We start from the raw sequence: 19,063 nt of genomic DNA on the forward strand, positions 1-19,063 counted from the left end.
CTCCCAGCCCCAGGCAGGGAGAACAGAGACGTGCGTGGCGGATGGAGGGTGTTTAACCAGGGAAACCTCTACCATGGACGAAGGTAAAGCTGCGGGGGGGTCACACAGAGGACGTTTGGGTCATGAGGTGGCAAAGGACACGGGGGGGCTCCAGATGGACACAGTGATCATCCTGATGGCCATCAGCATCCTGCTCTGCTGTGGGCTTGGGACTGCTGAAACCCACTGCTGCCAGCATGAGCTTTGTCCCGTCCGCACGTCCGTCCGTCCGTGCTGCAGGACACGGGCAGAGCCGTGCCGCGGCTCAGCTCCCTAGGACAGAGGCGTCCTCCCTGCGAGCAGAGGGCAGGGCAGGGCCGGAGCTCCCCGGGGACGTGACTCAGAGCCAGGAGGGACGCGCGGGGAGAAGCCCGTGCAGCCGGACACGCGGAGCTGCAGCCGGACACGCGGAGCTGCTGTCCTCACTGCGGGCACAGGAGCCCAACGCTGGCGGGGGCCCGGTTTGCTGAGCAAGGCTGAGGCCAGTTTGGGGCAGCCGTGCGCAGGGGCAGCCGGCGGTTATCGGCCTGGGGCAGGGCTGGGCTTACACCTGGGGTGCTGGGAGGGCACGGGGGGAGCGGGGCGAGGCCGGGACTGGGGGAGGAGGATGAGGAGGGTGAGGATGAGGTGGGCGAGCAGAAGGCACGCAGGCAGCGGGGAGGGCGTCAGGTGCAGAACCACAGAGCTGCCGCCAGCCTCTGGGGGCCGGAAGAGGTCCCCAGAGAGCGGGGTCTGGCTGAGCCCGGAGGCCCCCCAGCCCCGGACACTGCGGCTCCCCCTCAGCCGAGCCCCGCAGGCCCTGCCCGCGGCTCCCTCAGGAAATGGCCGCCTCCTCGGCCCGCCCTTATATAGCCCGCCGAGCCGGGATAGGCCGCGCCGGATTGGTGAGGAGCACAAGCCCTGCCGTCCGATTGGCCCGCACGGCGGGGGCCACCTTGCGATAGGCCAGGACTCGGCCTGGGGGTGGATCCGCCCGGCCTGAGGGGGGCGCTGCGCCCCTGCCCCGCGCCTTAGGGCCCGGCTGCGGCTTCCAGCGAGGCCTGGGGCCCCTCAGCGAGCCCAGCCGGAGCGTAACACCAAAATAAACACCGCGGTGTAATAACGCAATAAAGAAATACCACAAAGCCTCCACGCTTTATTTCTCAAAGCCTCGCAGCGCTCCCGCTCCAGGGCCGAGCAGCTTCGGGGCTGCCGGATGCTGCGGCCATGGCGGGGCGCCGCGGCCATGGCGGGGCAGGGGGAGCGGCGGCAGCGTGCGGGCAGGCCCGGGGCAGGGGGAGCCGTCCTGGGGGCGTCTTCGTGGGGGGACACGGGGAGGGCAGGGAGCTGGAGGTCCCCCATCAGCACAGTCGCGGGAGGAAGGCCGCAGCCACCCCCAGCGCGAGGAGGAGGATGGCGGGGCTGCTGCCCGGCGGGCTCAGGCTGCTCTGAGGCATGGTGCTGTTGTTGGTGGCGGCACCGCTGTTCACCTTTTCGTGCGCCTGGATGAAGGGCTGGAAGAGAAAAGGGGACAGTCAGGAATCGCCACGCGTGGGATCAGGCAGCAGCGCCTTGGGGGGAAATCCCCGGCGGGACCCGTCAGGCGGTGCCCCGGTGCCAGACAGGACGCATGGTCTCCTCTCCCCCAGCTGCACGCAGATCAGTCAGCTTCTGGGTTTTCCCTCTGCATGAAGTAAAACATGCGTGAAGCCTAAACATGAAGCCCAAAACAAGCCCTCGCCATGCCGTTACCACATTTCTAGCCAGGGGCTGTTAGAAATTGTGAGTGGGGGAGCAGGAGTGAGGGGGTGGCCTCCTCCTGTCCGCGCCGCTCTGAGGAAGCGGCTGGGGACGTGGGGCCTGCGAGCCCTGCCATGGAGGATGTGGGGCACAGAAATGGAGCTGGGAAAGCCCCGTGCTGGAACCAGCGGTGAGGAGGAGAGAACCCCTTCCTGTTGGTACAGTGGGCTGTTGCAAGCAGTGGCATTGCAGTCATTGCGTGAAATGATAACGCAGCTGGGGTGGAAATTTCAGGGCAGTTTCCTTCCCTCTCTAAAGAGACCCTCCCTTCAAATTAGGGCATTTGCTTGAATTCCTCCTGCCCTGGCTGTACAGAACCACTTTCTCTGGGGGGTCGGTGCAAGCAAGCAGCAGTGCATTTCATTGTTTCTCAGCCCCACTGGGTCTCTCTGGAGCTGGAACAATGATGAGGATGGGGACAGCCCGCAGTGCCATGAGGAAGGGGTTCGCTTCTCATGGGAAAGTAAACAACCTGCAGACGGACGAGGGGATGAGGGAACTCTCTATCTGTGTCCAGTGTCCCTGTAGCCCCACGGCTGTGCCAGAAGACTCCACGGCCGTGCCTGGTATCCCTCCAGCCCCACAGCCATGCTCAGCATCCCTGAACCAGGCGTGAGATGGGGACAGGGATGGGGCCAGGATGCGAAGGAGAAGCTTCAAGATGGGACGGAGAGCTGAGAAGTGCCAAGGTTACAGTATACGCACAATGCTCTTAAGCAAAAACCACTTAAAAAAGCAACATATAGTAGTATTTAAACTTTGCAGACTACAGTGGAAAGCTCCTAGTAAGAGAGCCAGGGTTAAATTCCAATAGGAAATATAATGCTGTTTTCCTGCTCACGGCAGAAATTCTCCCACCAGTTAACTGGCTAACCCCCCAAGGTTACCCCCCTCCCGACCGCTTCCATACCCAAGGGACAGATCTGGCTGCCCCCCAGCTTTTGGGGTGCCCGAGCTCCCCTGGGCTGTGGAGTTTCTCTTACCAAGCAGAGGGCGAACAGGGCAAGCAGGAGGAACAGGTGGGCACGCTGGAGGGGCTGCATGGTCGGTGCTCGGTGCACAGTTTGCTGCGACGCTTCCTCATCTGCTCGCGGTGATTGCAGTCGGAGGCTTTAAAGTGCAGCCGTGGCCCCATCGCACCAATCACACCTTCCTTCCCCATGCCACTGCTGCTGAGCATGCCTTGCCGCCCAGAAGGGCAGCTAGAATCAAACCCATGGCGATTCAGGCAAGGCATCGAGAAGGCTGCTGATGCTGCAAGGGAGAAGGTTCACGGGATGACATGAGGGGCATGCAGGTGGGGATGATGTCCCAGCCCATCTCCAGAAAAGGCAGCTGGAGCCTCTCGCCCTCCCATTTTCCACACCATACAACACTGCCTGCGGCACAACACCCCTGGGCTGAGGTCTGCCCCCATGGTGGTTTCTTGTCATGAGCTCCGTGCCTGTGTAGGACCAGTGCTTGTTACAGGTTAAAACCTCCTGCTGCACCAGGAGGGTTTGCAAACATCGCACCTGGTAACAAACCTCGTCCCCTGCAGCTCAGGACAGGAGCTGGGCTCAAGCTGTTGCTCGGAATTTTGGTTACAAACACGGATGACAGGGAGGTCTGATCCAGGTAGTGGATGGGGATGATGCTTCCTTCCAGCCCTGACACCCTACCGCTCACAGCATGTCTCTGAGCTCCAGCACCCATCTGACTGCAGCAGCAGGAAACAGAGGCTTATTTTAAGACAGGTTGAAATAACTAAAGCTGACAAAATGTGACGAGCATGGGTGTGAAATGCACTTGTCTTGGTTTTGCAGTTGTGTAGCGCATGCAGTCGTGAGCCTAGTCCACCCAGCACTGACAGCGCCTGAATGCAGCAGCACACCTTCGCTTTATTTAGTTCGTCTTTGCACGGTACAGAATCGTCACAATGAAAGGCTCCTGCAGACAGCAAACGTGCCATAAAAAGTGCTGCCCCTCTCCAGGGAACGAGGCCGAACTCTGCACAGAGCAGAGAGACGTGGCGGTGGGATGGCGACATGCAGGCCAAGGGCCCTCTGGAAGAGCCACGGCCGCAGGCACAGGGTCTGGCTCAGCCGAACCCAGCTTTGAGCCAAAAAAAGGGAAAATTTGTGCAGCGTGCAATGCCTCTGGGGTGGCCTGCAGATGCAGACCGTGCCCGTGGGAGGGCAGGGGCGCGCAGGAGGTGGCTAGGAAGAGGAAACGTCGGTTTAGCTGCCATCCGCTGCGCCACGAAGCGTGGAGAGAACCCCTAAGCGAAAAAACCAAAAAGTTTAAAAATCGCCATGACGGGGCCGCTTTGCAGGGCAGGTCGGGGGGGGGGGGGGCGGAGCGGTGCACGCCGGGACTTGTAGTCCTCGAGCGGCCTCTCTGCCCCACGTGATCGGCGCCGAGCCAATCGCAGCGGCGCGGCGTCGCCGCGGCAACGCGCGGTACACAAGATGGCGGCGGGGGGCAGCGGGCCCGGGGCTCGCTGAGGGCGGCCCGGGGACCCCCCCCACACCCCGCGGGGCCCCAGCAGGTAGCGGGGACAGCGGGGACAGGGCCCAGCCGCTGTGTGTGACTCTGCCCTTCGTCGCTGCAGCAGGGCAGGCTGGCTGTGCGCCTGCGGCGGGACTCGCCTGCCCCCAGCCCAGCGCTGCGCTCCGCTCCCGGTTCCTCCTCGTTGCTCCCAGGCAGCCAACGCAGGGCGCACCGCGGGGAGCTGAACGGCTGCTGCTCGAGGCCAGGCTGAGCCGCGGGTGCGTGACCCCCCCCCCCCCCCCCGGCCAGAAGGCGAGCAGTTTGCACCGGGAAGGCGGGCTGGCGAGGAAAAGGTCTGCGGTTCAGGCGTGGTTGGGCAGCCTGCTCAGTCACGTTTAAAAAGTTTGCCTGTCAAGCAAACCTCCCCCCTGATTAATGAACTTACCTTTTGATTCTACATATTCTCTCCTCATTTTTAGTGAAAGGGCAGAGCTAAGTTGTTTGCGTCTTCTGGTAAGGCTTTTTTTTTTTTTAACCATCTTACGTGTTTTGCAGCGATCGTGGCTCTTTCTCCTACATGTCCAAAATCAGATAAGTAACAAAGGGTTTCCACATCCTCAGCAACCCCTAGTGCACATTAGAGCTTCATCGAGTTTTACAGTTCCATTTTAGGTCACATCCTTCCTATTAGATCTTAGAGCAAAAGCCGTCTTTCCACTGTCAGTGAAGGCTGCTGCTTCTGTTCCTCCCAGAGTGAACTTTTTGTTAGCGCAGCTCGGTGTCACTGCTTTCAGCCTCACAGCACAGCACAGGATGCTCTGCATTAGCGTCATGGTCTCCTTCTGCTAGCCCCGTTTTGTGATCGCTCTTTCTGGCTGCTGAGATCGTATGTTCCCTTGGGTCCTGTGCCATAACGAGTGCCCTCATACCCTTATTATTTTGAGAGTGCTTATGGGAGTGAACAGACCTGGGCCGTTCTGTTTTCTCCTCCCCTCTCGTTCCCTTAGCATAACCGTCATGTTTCTTTACCTCCTTTCGGAGAAGTCATATGCAAAATGCTGACCTGTTTTCTTTCTTCCATGCTCTTTGTGCCTCTTCTCAGGTGACAGCCTGTCTCCTTGGTCAAAGAACCCAGAGCAAGGCAGTCTCCCCTCCTGCTCAAGGGGGACGATACTGGAAAAGAATACACAGGGTGAAGTCCCTCAACGGTTAAGGGGTTCTGGGCCATCACAGCTTCTCAGTGACAGTCTCAGGTACTCAATACCCCAGGCCAGGGCTAATTTGTGTGGTCTCCCTCTCACATACACCGCATGCTGTCAGTGATGCAGCCATCCCCCTACCCACCAAGGGATTTGCACCCAGCACCCACCAGAGGTCCACACGGGGTACTCACAAAGGTCCTGTGGCAGAACTGGAATTCTTGGGTGGGGTCCCCTGTGGTGCAGATCTACCTCCGATAGCAATTGCCCTTTTAGAGAGGTAACGTGCTATATTTGTGTTTTCAGGTGCAGCTCCCGCTGACATGGAACTCATGTCATCCATAATGCAAAAAATCAGTCTGTTGGAGCAAAAAATAGATAAACAAGCACAAGAAATCCAACTGAAGGTAAAAACCGTGGCTTTTTCCAGGCCTGTTCTGTGTCCTGCTTTAACTGTTCGAGCCAAGGTAGTGATACACTTGCTCAGACGTAGCCTGGTCTGTTAATTAGACAAATAACCCTTTGCAAAGCAACAGAGCAGTCATATCAGTCCTTGACATTGGAGACTGAACAGTCCTTGCTGTGCTGACCCTGCTGTGACTTTAAGAATTAATGACTCGCTGCATCCTTCCACTAATATCATTATCTGTTTGACTTCGGACCTTTCTTTTCTTCCTTTTGCTTAGACAGTAAAGTCGTCCTAGAACAGGCCTCTTTGTAATGCTGCAGTTTAGAATAAATAGCTGTGGTTTTTTGTTGGTGGTTTGGTTTTTTGTTGGTTTTCTTTTTGGGGGGGTGGGTGGGTGTTTTGTTTTTGATTATTTGTTTTTAGAAAGAAGAGGGTGCGAAGACGCTGGTTTGGCTTCTAGATCAGCCACTTACAGCTCAGAGCACGAGCTGTGCCTGAGCAGGGAGTACAGGGACATGAGACCACATCTCTTGTGCAGATGGCGGCGAGGAAAATAGGTTCTCAATGCCCCTTACCTATTTTTGAAGCACTGTGTTATATCCCACCCCTCAGCTGAGCCTGATGATTCGTGAGGCGATACAGCCTTTCTAACCCTAATTTTGCCCATCTGAGAGAGTATGTGCAGCACTGACTCACCCAGCCAGGACTAATTATGCAGACTGCCTCAAGGTCCTGAAAGCAGAGGAGCTTAACAAGGTCATTATTCATTCTGATCCTGAAGGACAGGAGGATTGCTGAACTTGAAGAGAAAATGAAGACTCTTCAGAAAGGAGAAGGTAAAAAAATTGTTCTGCCCTTGGCACCTTGCTCCTACCTGTGGGAGAGTTACAGGTCTCCTGGTACTGCACCAGAACAGGCTTGGAGACCTTCCCTCTGAGCCATCCTTGCCTTAAAAGCCCAAGAGCCTCTTCAGTGAGCGAGATCAGTTACACACGTGGTGCTGTTTGCCAAGGTAGATTCTCACTTCATCAGTTACTCTGCTTTTCTGGCGCAGTGCAAACATTATTTCCTGACCTATTTTCTATGGCTTACTAAATTTCCATGAGCAAAAAACAACCACAAAGGTACCTGAGGATGGTCAGAAAAAAAAAAAAAAAAAAAAAGAGAACAGTAACCACTGCAGAGTTCAAACAGGCTGGGGAAAAAAAAAAAAAAAAAAAGGACAACTCACAGCTAAGCAAAACCAAAAATCTGCTTGCAGTTGCAGGTCCAGGCTCACTTGTCCTGTAAGGCAGCCTACCTCTAAATTGAGCCCAGCTTTGAGTGAGTCACTGGAGTTCTTTCACCCCTCTGTTGCTTGGAATCCAGTAACTCTCCAGCTGATCCCAGACACATTTCCTACGATCGCTGAACTATCTTATTAGCACAAAGCTGCGGTGAATTCTCTATTTCCTGAGCAGAGAAAAATACGCCTATCAAACCACAAACACGTTTTGTACCTCATCGTACATTGTTCCAGCTATTAAGCCTAGGTTTCTGGACCCAGCTTTAGTGGACATCTGCTGATGTTCGGAGAAGTTTCTTATGACTAAGCCAAGCAATTCTCCTTGTATAATTGTGAACAGCACTGCTCACATCAGCTTGCCGCAGCATAAAACTTCACCAGCCTCATTCACAACTATTTTTGAGAAAGATACAAACGGGCTAAAAGTGCTGCAAGTCAGGTTGTCAGGGACCAGCATGCAGAACTCACATTGAGTTCCTGCGTCTTACAGGCTTGAGTTCATTTATGGTACAGGCAGACTGCTGGGGCATCTGCACCGTGGGACATGCATTACCTGTAGCTCTTCTTTAAGGCTGTGCACAGAAAAACCAAGTCTTCCCTTTCAGATGCTCCTGACTCGTCCACAGCAGAGGATCTGGAAATGAGGTGCCTTCAGCTGCAGACCCAGGTCTGGGAGATGGAGGTGAGATGCCTGCTTCACTTGCTCTAAGCCATCCGCGTCTCTGGTTTGAGATTGTTGCAGTCCCAGACTGCTTGGTTCTTTTCAAGCTGCCACTTTGATAATCACAAATCTTCACCTCACCCCTCTGAAAAGAAAGAACAGGTTGGATGTGAACTACAAGGTAATCTGTTATTATGTTTATTTTATACACAGACATTTAAGCCTCCTCCAAGCCTCTTCATTTTGATTTCAACGACTGTAGAAATAGTCTATGCAGCTATTAGGCACTTGGGAAACTACTGTAGCACTACAGATAGTTTCATTCTCCCTTTAGCCTGGTACTTCTATTCTGTCAGAGAGTTTGTCTGTCTGCCAAAGCCAGGTAAACTTAAGAGAAACCTTCTCTTTCACTTCTGCTTCTGGTGCTCACAACTGCAGCCAAGTACTCTCAGGCTTCCATTTGTAGTTTTCTGAAGGTCTCGTTTTCTGTTGATCTGCAACACTGGCTCGTGCTTTCCTCTTACAGCGGTTCCTAAATGACTATGGTCTGATTTGGGTTGGAGAGAGGCATGAACAGCTGGAAGATTTACAGTCACTCAAAGATGAAGACCTGCCAGCAAAGAGCCTCTGGAAGCCAGGTAAAGCATCAAGGCTCTTTGCTGAAGCAACCATCCTAGCTCCCCTTGTGTGCTTAGAGAAGGTATGACATTCCTTAGAGCAGATAAGCAGACCATCAGAATTTGTGATCCTGTGCTGGGTCTTCACATCAGTCCATGTCTGTGGGACAGAGACATGGAACAATTTAACAGGAGCTAGGCCAGGCAGAACACTGGTATTTTATATATCGACGTTTTATAAGCCCCATCTGAGGAAAGAGGAGAGAACCTGGTGGCTCAGCCATTTGGAAGAATACCCTCGCAGCAGCTGCTTCCTGGAGAGTTCACATACACTAAACGTTTGAAGCTCGATTGCTCTAATAACACTGACGTAAAATGGGTGGAAAATGGAATCAGATGCTTTGTATATATAGTAGCTGTAGCAACTTACCCATATTGTCTGGCTCCATCAGAGAGTATTGTTTGCCTTTCCTCCCAGCCCCTATGTGAGTGGTTTAATTGGGACCTGATTGTGCTGTGTAGGGTCCAAGCATATTTGGCAAAGGCTTCTTAGGAAGTGGTAACAGAGAAAAAACAAAATAGAAAAATACTTGGACTATACAGCCAATACTGCTTCCTAACTGCTGTACAAATATTAGCTAACTAATCCATCCCTCCCTCAGATGCAGACTGGGTAAAGCAGGAGAAATGTTTTCATGATTTTTCAGTTACCCTTTTTACAGGAGAATTTCCCCTCTCCTATTTAAGGCAGCTTTTTTTCTCACCTTTTTCAAATCTTAGAAAAGCAGAACAGAAAAGCAAAGGCCATACCCTCTGCCTTTCGTTTCCTCTTCTTATCTCATTCTTCTGTCCATTATAACACTTCTACCACTTTACCCTGCCACCCTCCTCAAACACTCAAACATCCTCAGCAGCATCCCAGCAAGAGAGAAATCTGCTTTAGAGGGGGAAATCTGCTGGTGACTGGGAGCACGCAGCCAGCTGTGTTTACACCGACATTTTTTCGTCAAGTCTGCCCTATTCCATTTATCCAGCCTAGATACCTAGTTCCTCCCTCCATGCATTTTGTAGCACCGCAGTTAAGGGACAACACTTACGAACCCACAACCAAACACAAGCTGCTGGATGTGATTGCTAAACAGCTGGCTGCACCTTAGTTAGCAGCAGAGTTAAACTGGCTTGTAGGCAAGAGGGTTGTTTCTCTGCTACTGTGCCTTTGTGGTTTTGCACACGCCCATGTAAACCTGGCAGCCCTGCACCACAGCAGGATTGTTGCACCACGCTTTGCAAAGGTATGAAAGGTGAAAAATGGAGGCAGCGCTGACAGGCCCACTATGCTAGCATTCAAAGGCAAGTCAAACACATCCGCCCAGAGGTGAAAGTGGCTCAGCTGGCATCTCCTTCCCTCCGTAACTCTGCTCCTTCTGCCACAGGTGAGGCAGTTGTTTCCAAACATGAGATTGATTTTGATTTAATCTTGGAAAACGTGAAGGATTTGAACATGCTAGCTGGAGAAGGCATTTCTCAAATTGAGCACACGCCTCAGGGTGCCCGGCTGAGACAGCAAGAACCCCTCCCTCTTACGCTGTATCAGAACGGGATCGTCATGTTCGATGGACCCTTTCGGTCCTACGAGGAACCATCAGCACAGGTATGGAAATGTTTGTAGAGGAATTAATGAATCATAGCAGGGTGACTCTAAGCCTAAGTCTCAGGAAAGGGAATATATAAGAAGAGGATGTGAGAGTTCATCCTAAAAACAAGCAGCTACCGAGACCTCCAGCCCCTCACCCGTGTTCCTACTTGCATACCACTCTAGTATGCAACTGTGTCATGATTTATTAAGAGATGAACAATCTGGGCCGTAGGTGCAGACATTTTGCACAGCAGTAACAACACAAACAGGAACAGCCCAGGATGTAAATATTAGTCATCAGATAAAGAGAAAATTTGAGGTATGACCATGAGCTCTTGTTTTATTTCAGCAATGCCTGCAGGATATCATGGATGGCTATTTCCCTTCAGAGCTGCAGATGCGCTACCCTGATGGCATCACTTTTCAGGTAAGGAGTGCAAAGCCCTGTTCTCATCAAGTTTTTGAAAGAAAGCGGTCTGCTTCCTAAGAAAATGGTTCCAGTTTCTTTCCCTTTCACCAATCTTCTGGATGTTCCACACAACAAACTGAGTTTAAGGCTTCTAAACACAGCATGCAAGCAGCTAAGTTCTCTGCATGTGTGTCTTGGGGAAAGGGTGGCTAGGAACACACCTGTGAGCCGTTAGAGGAAGCGAGTATTTGCGCATCGGGACTGAACGGTTTCTGTGTCTCGGTGAATCTTGGCTCTGATCAAGACTTCTGAGAACATAACAGGCTTTGCAGAAGAGAAGTAGCATATGCAGCATCTGAAGAGCTGTGCAACAACAACAAAAAAAACCTCAACTAGTTCACCTGCAAGAGCTTTTAAAAACAGATTGAACAAGCATCTCTCAAGGAGGTTGTAGGGAGAGTTTATTTTGCCATAACTTAAATGGATGTAGGCACCTGAGGTTCTTTTGGGTCTTTTTTTTATTTGTTTATTTCTCAGAAATAGCAAAAAGCTAAAGCCACATTTTCAGACAGCTTTAAAGGACTCTAAATTAGGTCTTCAAGTGCAGCTGAAACGTAATGAAATGTAAGCAGGCAGGCCACAGGGGTGGCACACCTGCCCACCACCACGAAGAAAGCAGGACACATCTGCACAAGCAAGTAGAAGGTCAGAACAGCTAGCATGAGCTGGTAGGTGGGGAGGTTAGAAAATCAAATGGAAGAGGAAGGTCTGTGCAAGGTTCACGGGTCTGTGGTTCCCTGTACTACCTTCGTAGCTGACTACATCTGGAAACCACAGGGCAGTATCTTAACCCAGACAGGAAGACTGCCCCTATTTATACAGCTTTCCCCAGTGCTGGGGGCCTCAGGCTGGCACTCTCCGTCCCTTGATTTGTTGGAGCCTCCTGTCAGTCCCCACTGCAGCTTCTTCTACCGTCAGCCAGAGCAATACAAGTCTGACAGTAAATCCCTCTCCAACCCCAACCTGCTGGTTTCACATCTCTTCCCGCCCTAAGAGCATTATTAAGTGTGGAGACAGAGGAAAAGTCAGGTCCCAGCACATTTCTTACAGCTTGTGGAAAGGGGGGAGCTGTCCGGTGCCTGTTGAGATGGATGAACGACTTGACGGGCCATCCTAGGGACCCGAGGGATCATCCAGGATTTGCTTTCTTAGCCTACAGGACCTAATGGTACATTTCACTGAGTTTGGGCAGCTGGAGCAGCTTCCAAGGAAACATCTGTTTCATTTGGGGTTTACAGCTCCAGATTGTTGCTAAAATTTATTGTCTTCTGATACAGTAAGAACTGCAAGTCAGATTTGCTTATAGCCGTTGGCCTTAATTCAACAGGTCACCGACAAAAGGGATGTGGTATTTCAGGAGGGAGACCTTCCAGGGAGTTTCCCTGGCCTCGGCCAAGCTGTTGGCCATTCAGAATCACGCAAGGTGCAGGAAACCGACGAGATCCCAGGTAAATTCCTACACCTGCCTTGAAAACGCAGCTCCCAAAGAGGAGAATCTAAACCTTACCAGGGCAGTCCAACCTGCAAGAAGTGAATGTGTGGGGTCTCAAAGAAGAAGGCAACACTTCTGGGTCAAAACCCTGCACTAGTAGCCCCAGTATTGCTTCAAAAATTAGGCGCCAACCAGCACACGTGGTGTCTTCTCACCATTAAGTCTTAAAGAATGAGGCATGACAAGCCACGATAGACTAGAAGATCAGTAGGTTTCCCAAAATGTATCTGGCTCCCACCTCTCTGAAAGCCCAGGCTCCTTCTAGCTTCACCCTTACCATCAAAGGATGTCAAGGGAACTGTGCATACCTGGGCAAGAGTAACTTGCAACCACTCCAGTTCTCCTACAAGCTCATTCCATAAAGGGGGACATCCTCCAGCTAGACCAATCTTAGCTGTTCTGAATGAATGATTCCTCTTCAGACTTTCATGAGAGGATGTGAGACATGAGGTCAGGCCTCACATTGCTCATTTTGCTTCTGGATTCTAGCAACCTGCAAAGCAGAGCCATACCTGCTAGATACTGTCACTGCCTGGAAAGCCAAATGCAGTGGAAGAAAAAAAAATAATTGCCCAGTGACACCACAGAAAGATGAACTCACTCCTACAAATACACCCTCACAAGATGAAAACCATTTCCAAGCCCGTAAAGTCATAGTTTCAGTTTTTTTCTGTTCACAGCAGGACTAACAAGGAATCTGCCTGTTGCACATCACAGGTGTGAGCTCAACAGGCTGCACAGTCACTCACTGGTTACGTTGACAAACATTTAGCGGACCAGAGAGCGGGACAAGCTGCTGCTGGGTACACCCAGAGCCAGCCTCTGCCTAGCTAAGGGAGGTTAGAGCTCTCTCTGTTGGCTGATCTGGTCTCTTTTCACCAAATCAGTCTATTCTGACGGAGAATCGTCAAAAGGACTGTACACACACACACATCTCCCTTCTGCTCTGGCAGGTCCCAAACCCTCCTCGAAGCAGTTTCTGAACAAACTTTCTAAGTCCTCAGTCCCTGGAGGAGAAGCGATCAACATCCGAGACTCAGTCAGAGCAACACAGCAGGTATGAGCGGGCCCCAACACCACCCAGACGAGGCTGGCAGCGATTCCTTGGGCTCAGTGCCCTGCCCAGTATCGTGTACCCCTTCCTCAGGCCTCTCTCAGCTCTGTGTAACCTCCTCCTCCCAAAGAGGCTCCACCAGAGCACACGTGGCACTTTGGCACCTGCTCCCGGGTTTTTCTGGTGCTGGTTTTGTCTCCGTGCAGGGGAGGCAGTGGTGACACTCGGTTTGGTTTCAGGGCTCTGATGGGATGTGGAGCAACAGAGAGATCTTGGTGGAGACACCCAGACTGTCTGCCCTGAAGAGGTACAGGCACAGCCCCGCCATCCCTGCCTCGCCACGCTCTCATCTTCCCCCTATTCAGTCACTGCAGGTTTTTTCAGGGGGTTCTGTCGGGCAAGTCCATTTACTTCCTCATTTATCTTGTACCTTGAAAATCATTTTTTTTTTTTTTAAAAAAAGGCCAAGTTTGGTCTTTTGGGAAGAACCTTCCTTCTTTCACATCTCTAACAAAAGCTCCTATTGTTTAAAGCGTTACTTACTTATTGCAGCAAAATACTTTTCCTGACAGCAAGCCAAGGCTTAAATATTTAAAACCATCCAAAAAGCTGTTTGCTAAATGGGAGAATCCCTCCAGGAAACTGATGTGCAAGCGGGAGGTCACACTAACAGCACTTTTTTCCACTCCTAGTCTTCCACGCAAGACAAGACCCAAATAGCTGATGAAAAAACCCCAAGCAGATTATTTTTAATCAAAAAAGTAGGGCAAAGATCTTACCAGACAATCTTGATCTAAAATAAAAAAAGCAAAAAAAGGTCAGCAACGTTCTTTTCCAGGCACATTTAAGCAGTGAAAGCAAAGCAGCAGTTTGGTCTGTGGGTCAGTTTGCTTGCCCCCCGTCAGGCCATGCCACTCCTAAACGAGAAGCCCCCCTCCCCAATTCAATTACCCCAGCACACCAGAGGCTCTGCCTGTTAAGAAGAGCTCGCAATCTCTGCTCCTCAGCTAAAGAGGCTTTCTGACCTCCAGGTTAAAGAGAACCGAAGAGGCTGGGGCTCCTGCCCCTGAAATCTGCACTCTCCGCATAAAGTCTGAGAGCGGGGAGCAGACGTACACCGTGAGGATGCTGTTCACAGAGACCATAGGGGAACTGCGCCAGCACCTTGCCCGCGCCAGGTAGGGCGAAAGCTTCCTCCCTCCTTGCTCCCCACCCCGCTCCGTCACGCCCCGGGGAAGGCTTTGCAGCTGCTGCTCAAGGCTCTGGAGCCGTGCTTCGAGCAGAGCAGCCTGCACTGAGCTGAAGGGCTCAGTCCCAGACCCCAGGAGGTCCTGGGCACCTTCTGCTGCTGCTTTGGCTTCTCCCAACACCAGATGTGCTCTCTAGCACCGCTGCCAGGGTTTTAGCTTGGAGTATTTCGGAGAATTATAGAACATCCAAGTTGGAAGGGACCCATGAGGATCAGGGTCCAACTGCTGGAACTCCAGCTCCTTTTTAATACCCACCTTTGACAAAAAGCTGACACATCGGAAGAGATGCCTCTTGTCCTCTCAGAACTGCCATCTTGCCCAGGTCCATCACTGCCCTCGCTTCCTTCCAGCTGCTCAGCAGCACTCACTGGCCTGTCGCCACCATTCCCAAGGTGTTGGTGCAGCCTGGAAGCTGAGCTGCTGCCTTCAGGCCAGCTGCTGGGCAAATGCCATCCCTCGCTCAGCCAGGTCCATGTCCCAACGCACTTCATACTGCCCAGAGGCTCACCCATCCCCTTGGGGACCATTCCACGTGGCTGTGGGGATCCCTTTAGTCTCCCCTCCTGTCACAGGCCGCAGCCCTGGCCTCTGTCTGAGCCCACAATGAGCTCACTGCTGGGATCTAACGGCCTCACTGCAGCTGGGGAGCCTGGAACAGCCGCCCTGCGCCTGGCTGCGTGCAGTGAGGGCAGGAAGCCTTGTTCTGCTTGGCCTGCGCTCGAGAAGCAGCCTCTCCCTCTGCTCTTATGTAACTGCAACTGGATTAGGCAGAGCATCTCAGCAAAAACCTTGGGGGATCTTGTGCATAGGAAAGATTGCGCTGTTCTTTCCTAGGGGTGGAGACTCCAGCTCGTATGAAATCATCAGTACCTTTCCCCAGAGGGTGTACGCGGACAACTCCAGGAGCCTGCAGGAATGCGGCCTGATCCCCAGGGCCTCCTTGCTGCTGCGGAGAAGAGACCCCCTCCCACGAGAGGGGCAGGGCTGTACACAGCGTAACAGCTCCTAGAGCTGCTGCCCTTGCACTGTGAGCTGTGTTATAACCTCCCCCTGGCTGGCAAGAGCAAGAGTTGTCTTTCCAGATCCAGTTTCACTGCGCCGTTACCTGGGACGGAGAGGAGGGCTCCTGCTCTGGCCTCCCTTTGGCACGGGGTGCCACGTGGCAGCCCCAGTCTCCCGCTGCCTTGTGGGTGGGTGTTCTTCCCCAGGCAGTTGGGTTCCTAACACAGGGGATTTCTGTCAGCTCAGAGACCTGGTTTCTCACCTCTGCCGAAGGTTATGCAGGCTGATCCCTGCTCAGGAAGACTGGCAGCTTTACACTGGTACTGGGGCAGTCACTGGCTGGGCTCAGGGACTCTGGAGCAGCACTCCTCTCCGGGCAGGACAGCCACACAGCCAGGGTCAGCCTGCTTTCCACACTGCTGTTCCCCCGAGATTTCATCTGCATTTACACCGCGAGAGAAACAGGCTCAGTTATATGGTCTCGAGCAATGGCCTTGGGCCACCGCACTGCTGGGACCGAGCCAGACCCAGTGCAGCCAGGAGATCCTGCTACTGGGTTTCCTGTACGTGAACAGCTTCTTCCCTTGGACAGCCCCCAGCTCCAGAGGGGCTGAGGCTCACAGCTACACCGAACGAGCCTGCCGTGGCCCTGAGCTGCTGGCCTTCCTTCCTCCCTCCCTCCCAGCCCGCTGCAACAAGACACAGTGTCATCGGGGAAGAACATAATCCCTTCGGTTCTTCTCTGCTGAACCCCGAGAGTAAACCATCTTCCTCTCCTGTGGGCTGGGGCCGTGCTCTGCAGGCCCCTTTCCCAAGACATTCTTCCCATTTCGGCTCCGACAAGTTCCCACTTGACTCCCAGCTGACAACACTCCCACTTGTGCAAGGCAGCACCTTCAGGCAGGTTCCCCTTTAGCAGAGGCCCAGCACATGCTGCCACCCAGCCCTCATTAAAGGCTCCCAGCATTTATTTAGTTGCAATTTCCACTTCCGTAAACTTCGAATTAGCTACAGGAGGAGGCAGGATCCCCTGAGCACTTCCTGGAACTGCTCTGCCTTCCCCAGGCCCCTCTGGCTGGAGCTCGGCCATGCGCTGCTCACACGGGAAACACCACCACGGGAAACACCACCATCACGGGCCAGCTGCTTCCACAGGCTCCCTGTGACCAGTGACTCAGTCCCCGCAGCTGTAAACGGGCTTCCTTCTTTTTTCCACCTACAGCACATACAGGAGTGCACCAGGGACCCTCCTACAGAGCAGCCTTTTCCACTGCCCCTCTGCTGTGAGCCAGTCTATAAACCACCAGGGAATTTTTACGCTACAGGTTCGTTTTTCTCCCCATGGGTCTGTCTGAAGCTGTCCCTCCCCCATGCTGTCGTTCTTACCCCACACAGGAGAGGGCTGCTTGAGAGGTACCTGTCACTACTGCACTGCAGGGGATTCAGAGTCCCACGAGCCTTTGATTAGTGGCAGCAATCTGAGGTGTTAAGGTCTTTGTGTCAAGCTGCAGCAGCGAGTACAACTGACTCAGCTCCTCCGAGCTGGAACTGACTCAGAATCGTTATGGAGGATGATGTTTAACCTGTAGTCAAGATAAAACCAATTTAAAAGAAACCCACGAGTACCAACACGAAAGGTACAGTAACATTTAATAGCATCTCGGAAGACGACACTGGTTATAAACTTGCTTTTTGGCAGGAAAACAAAATGCACTTGGTCCAGGTTGCAAAAAGCCAACTCAAAAAGGAAAGGTAAAGACAGCTGCAGCATCAGCTGTTCCGGAGCAGCCCTGAGCCATTAATGCTCACGAGGGAGCCCTTGCACTGCAGCAGAGGGCACCGAGGGAGCAGCACGGGTCCCAGTTTTGGGCCTATCCATCCCCCTCACGCAGCCTGCCAAGGGACACGAGCCTTACACCTCAGCCCCAGCCTGCTCCGTGGCGGGCGGTCAGGCCCAGCTTTGTGCAGTATTTCTGCATTAAGTTAAAACAAAACAAAAATTAGTCACCGTAATTCTGTGCAGTTGGGATTAAAAAAAAAAATAATAAAGGAAGTGAGGCAGCAGGATTTACAATTGTAACAGCAACTGGGGGAAGTGGGAAGTAACATGCAACCTTAAGCCCTTCCCTCCTAAAGCAGAAGCTCTCCCTGTAGAGGAGAGGGCTGACGGACAGCTGCACTTCGCACAGCCCGAGAGGCTTTGCTGTTTACAGAGGCACTGGAAGCTGCGGAGTGAGCCAGGCCCAGCTTTGTTCAGAGGCCATGCGCAGCGAGCGTCAGACTTTCTTTGGATCCCTCTGAGATGATGTCGGGGTTAGGCAGGAGGGAATCGTAGGCAGCTGCAAGGAGGAGTTTTGGTCGTGGGGTTGCCCTGTGCTGGGATACAGGTCATGGTGCCAGGACAGTGCTGACAACCTGGAATCGGATGTGGTCAGAGATGAGGGTGCTCAGGAATGCAGGTAGAGTCCAGGACGGGAGGGGAGCCCGGGGCTCAGGCCAGCTTCAGGAATTCCTGCAGGGTGTTTTGTTCCACCGCTTCCACAAAGAGCTCGTAATCCTGCAGGGAAAAGCCACGGGGTTGCTCGCAAACAAGAGGCACGCAGCCCAAACGCTCGCGCGCTGCGCGCTCCCTCCGATCAGGCAGCGCGGGGTCCCCTGAGCACGCAGCCCAAACTGGTGCCAGTCGGAGGGAGGATGACAGGGCAGGGCCAGCCCCGCACGCTGCAGCCCCGCTGCCCAGGGGTCCCCCGACTCCCAGCACGGGCCCCATTTTTGCAAGCCATCGTGTTCCAAGCGCACGTTAACCCAGCCCACGCCCTGTCAGTGTACCTCATGGGAAATGCCTTTTAGAAGGCATTTTGACACCACTTCGAGCACAAACAAGGGCACAGGATTATTCCACGCCCCCCAGCTTTCAGGGTACCTATCCCCAGGGCAGCGCACGAGCCTCACCCCGCAGTAGTGGTCTCCGTTGACGATCTGGGGCGGGATGGCTTTGGGGTTGCCTGCCTTGGCCCTCATCTCCTCCCGAAGAGCGTTGTCCTGGGAGATATCCACCAGCTCGTACTTGATGTTTTTCCCATCGAGGATTCTGGTCACTTCACTCTGTTGGGATTTGATCTGGAACCCCGGGTGAAAGAGGCACGTTATCAAGAACTGGGGAGGAGCTCAAAGGGTAAACACACACCCAGTGCGCCAGAGACGCCCAGCACACAGAGCTCCCACTCCTTACGGGCCACAGTCCACCCTACACCTGGCCAGGGGGCTCGGCCCTTTTTTTGGGGGGAGACACGCAGCACAGAGAGCCGAAACCCAGGCGGGCGGGGACCAGGCGCTGGGTGATGCACGGCAGGAGGCTGCAGAAGGAACACCCGGACTGGGGCGGCGTGGGGAGGCTCACGGCTCCGCGGGGAAGCGACAAGCACCCAGGAAAGGGACCCCCCGGGGGCTCCCAGCCCTGCCCCACCGCCACCCCACGCCCCGCTCACCTCCCGGGAGCCGGTCACCGAGGTGCTGTAGACCTTGAGGGTGCTCATGCTGCGATCGCGGCCGCTCCCTGCGCGCAGCCCAGCGGAGGGAGGCTCGGAAGGCGGGTGCTGGCGGCCCCTCCGCCGCCCGGCATGTGACTGCGGGGACCAATGGGGCCGGCGGGCCCGGGCATGCGGTGTTAGCGGGGCCGGGACCGCAGCAGCCCTGCCC

The 19,063-nt window shown here is 53.7% G+C and overlaps 3 protein-coding genes across 9 annotated transcripts; 1 reads left to right on the forward strand and 2 right to left on the reverse strand.

The window, feature by feature from the left end:
* Window positions 1–1,154: 1,154 nt before the first annotated feature.
* On the reverse strand, window positions 1,155–7,989 carry LOC310885895 (uncharacterized protein). The gene is made up of 5 exons (XM_083809706.1): window positions 7,737–7,989; window positions 5,684–5,848; window positions 5,354–5,463; window positions 2,802–3,072; window positions 1,155–1,532 (listed from the first exon to the last, which is right to left on the reverse strand). Exons 2-5 carry the CDS (start codon window positions 5,830–5,832, stop codon window positions 1,505–1,507), a joined length of 558 nt encoding a protein of 185 aa, XP_083665832.1. The 5' UTR covers window positions 5,833–5,848; window positions 7,737–7,989; the 3' UTR covers window positions 1,155–1,504.
* UBXN11 (UBX domain protein 11) lies at window positions 4,072–17,477 on the forward strand. 7 transcript variants are annotated; one of them, XM_083809699.1, is made up of 14 exons: window positions 4,072–4,643; window positions 4,770–4,803; window positions 5,393–5,543; window positions 5,796–5,896; window positions 6,680–6,734; window positions 7,789–7,865; window positions 8,371–8,482; window positions 9,895–10,112; window positions 10,447–10,524; window positions 11,894–12,014; window positions 13,012–13,115; window positions 13,352–13,509; window positions 14,144–14,290; window positions 15,197–17,477. In XM_083809699.1, exons 4-14 carry the CDS (start codon window positions 5,813–5,815, stop codon window positions 15,369–15,371), a joined length of 1,329 nt encoding a protein of 442 aa, XP_083665825.1. In that variant the 5' UTR covers window positions 4,072–4,643; window positions 4,770–4,803; window positions 5,393–5,543; window positions 5,796–5,812; the 3' UTR covers window positions 15,372–17,477. The 7 variants fall into 7 exon arrangements, with proteins under 7 accessions (XP_083665825.1, XP_083665827.1, XP_083665826.1 ...); XM_083809701.1 differs by having other exon boundaries at window positions 4,072–4,568; XM_083809700.1 differs by lacking the exon at window positions 4,770–4,803.
* SH3BGRL3 (SH3 domain binding glutamate rich protein like 3) lies at window positions 16,998–19,040 on the reverse strand. The gene is given in 4 exon segments (XM_083809707.1): window positions 16,998–17,921; window positions 18,317–18,484; window positions 18,853–18,959; window positions 18,962–19,040. Coding segments are annotated over 4 exon segments (405 nt in total). The 5' UTR covers window positions 19,026–19,040; the 3' UTR covers window positions 16,998–17,855.
* Between the last annotated feature and the right edge of the window lie 23 nt (window positions 19,041–19,063).

The sequence above is a fragment of the Anser anser genome (genome assembly GCF_964211835.1).
Source record: "Anser anser genome assembly, chromosome: 24".
Taxonomy (NCBI): Eukaryota; Metazoa; Chordata; class Aves; order Anseriformes; family Anatidae; genus Anser; species Anser anser.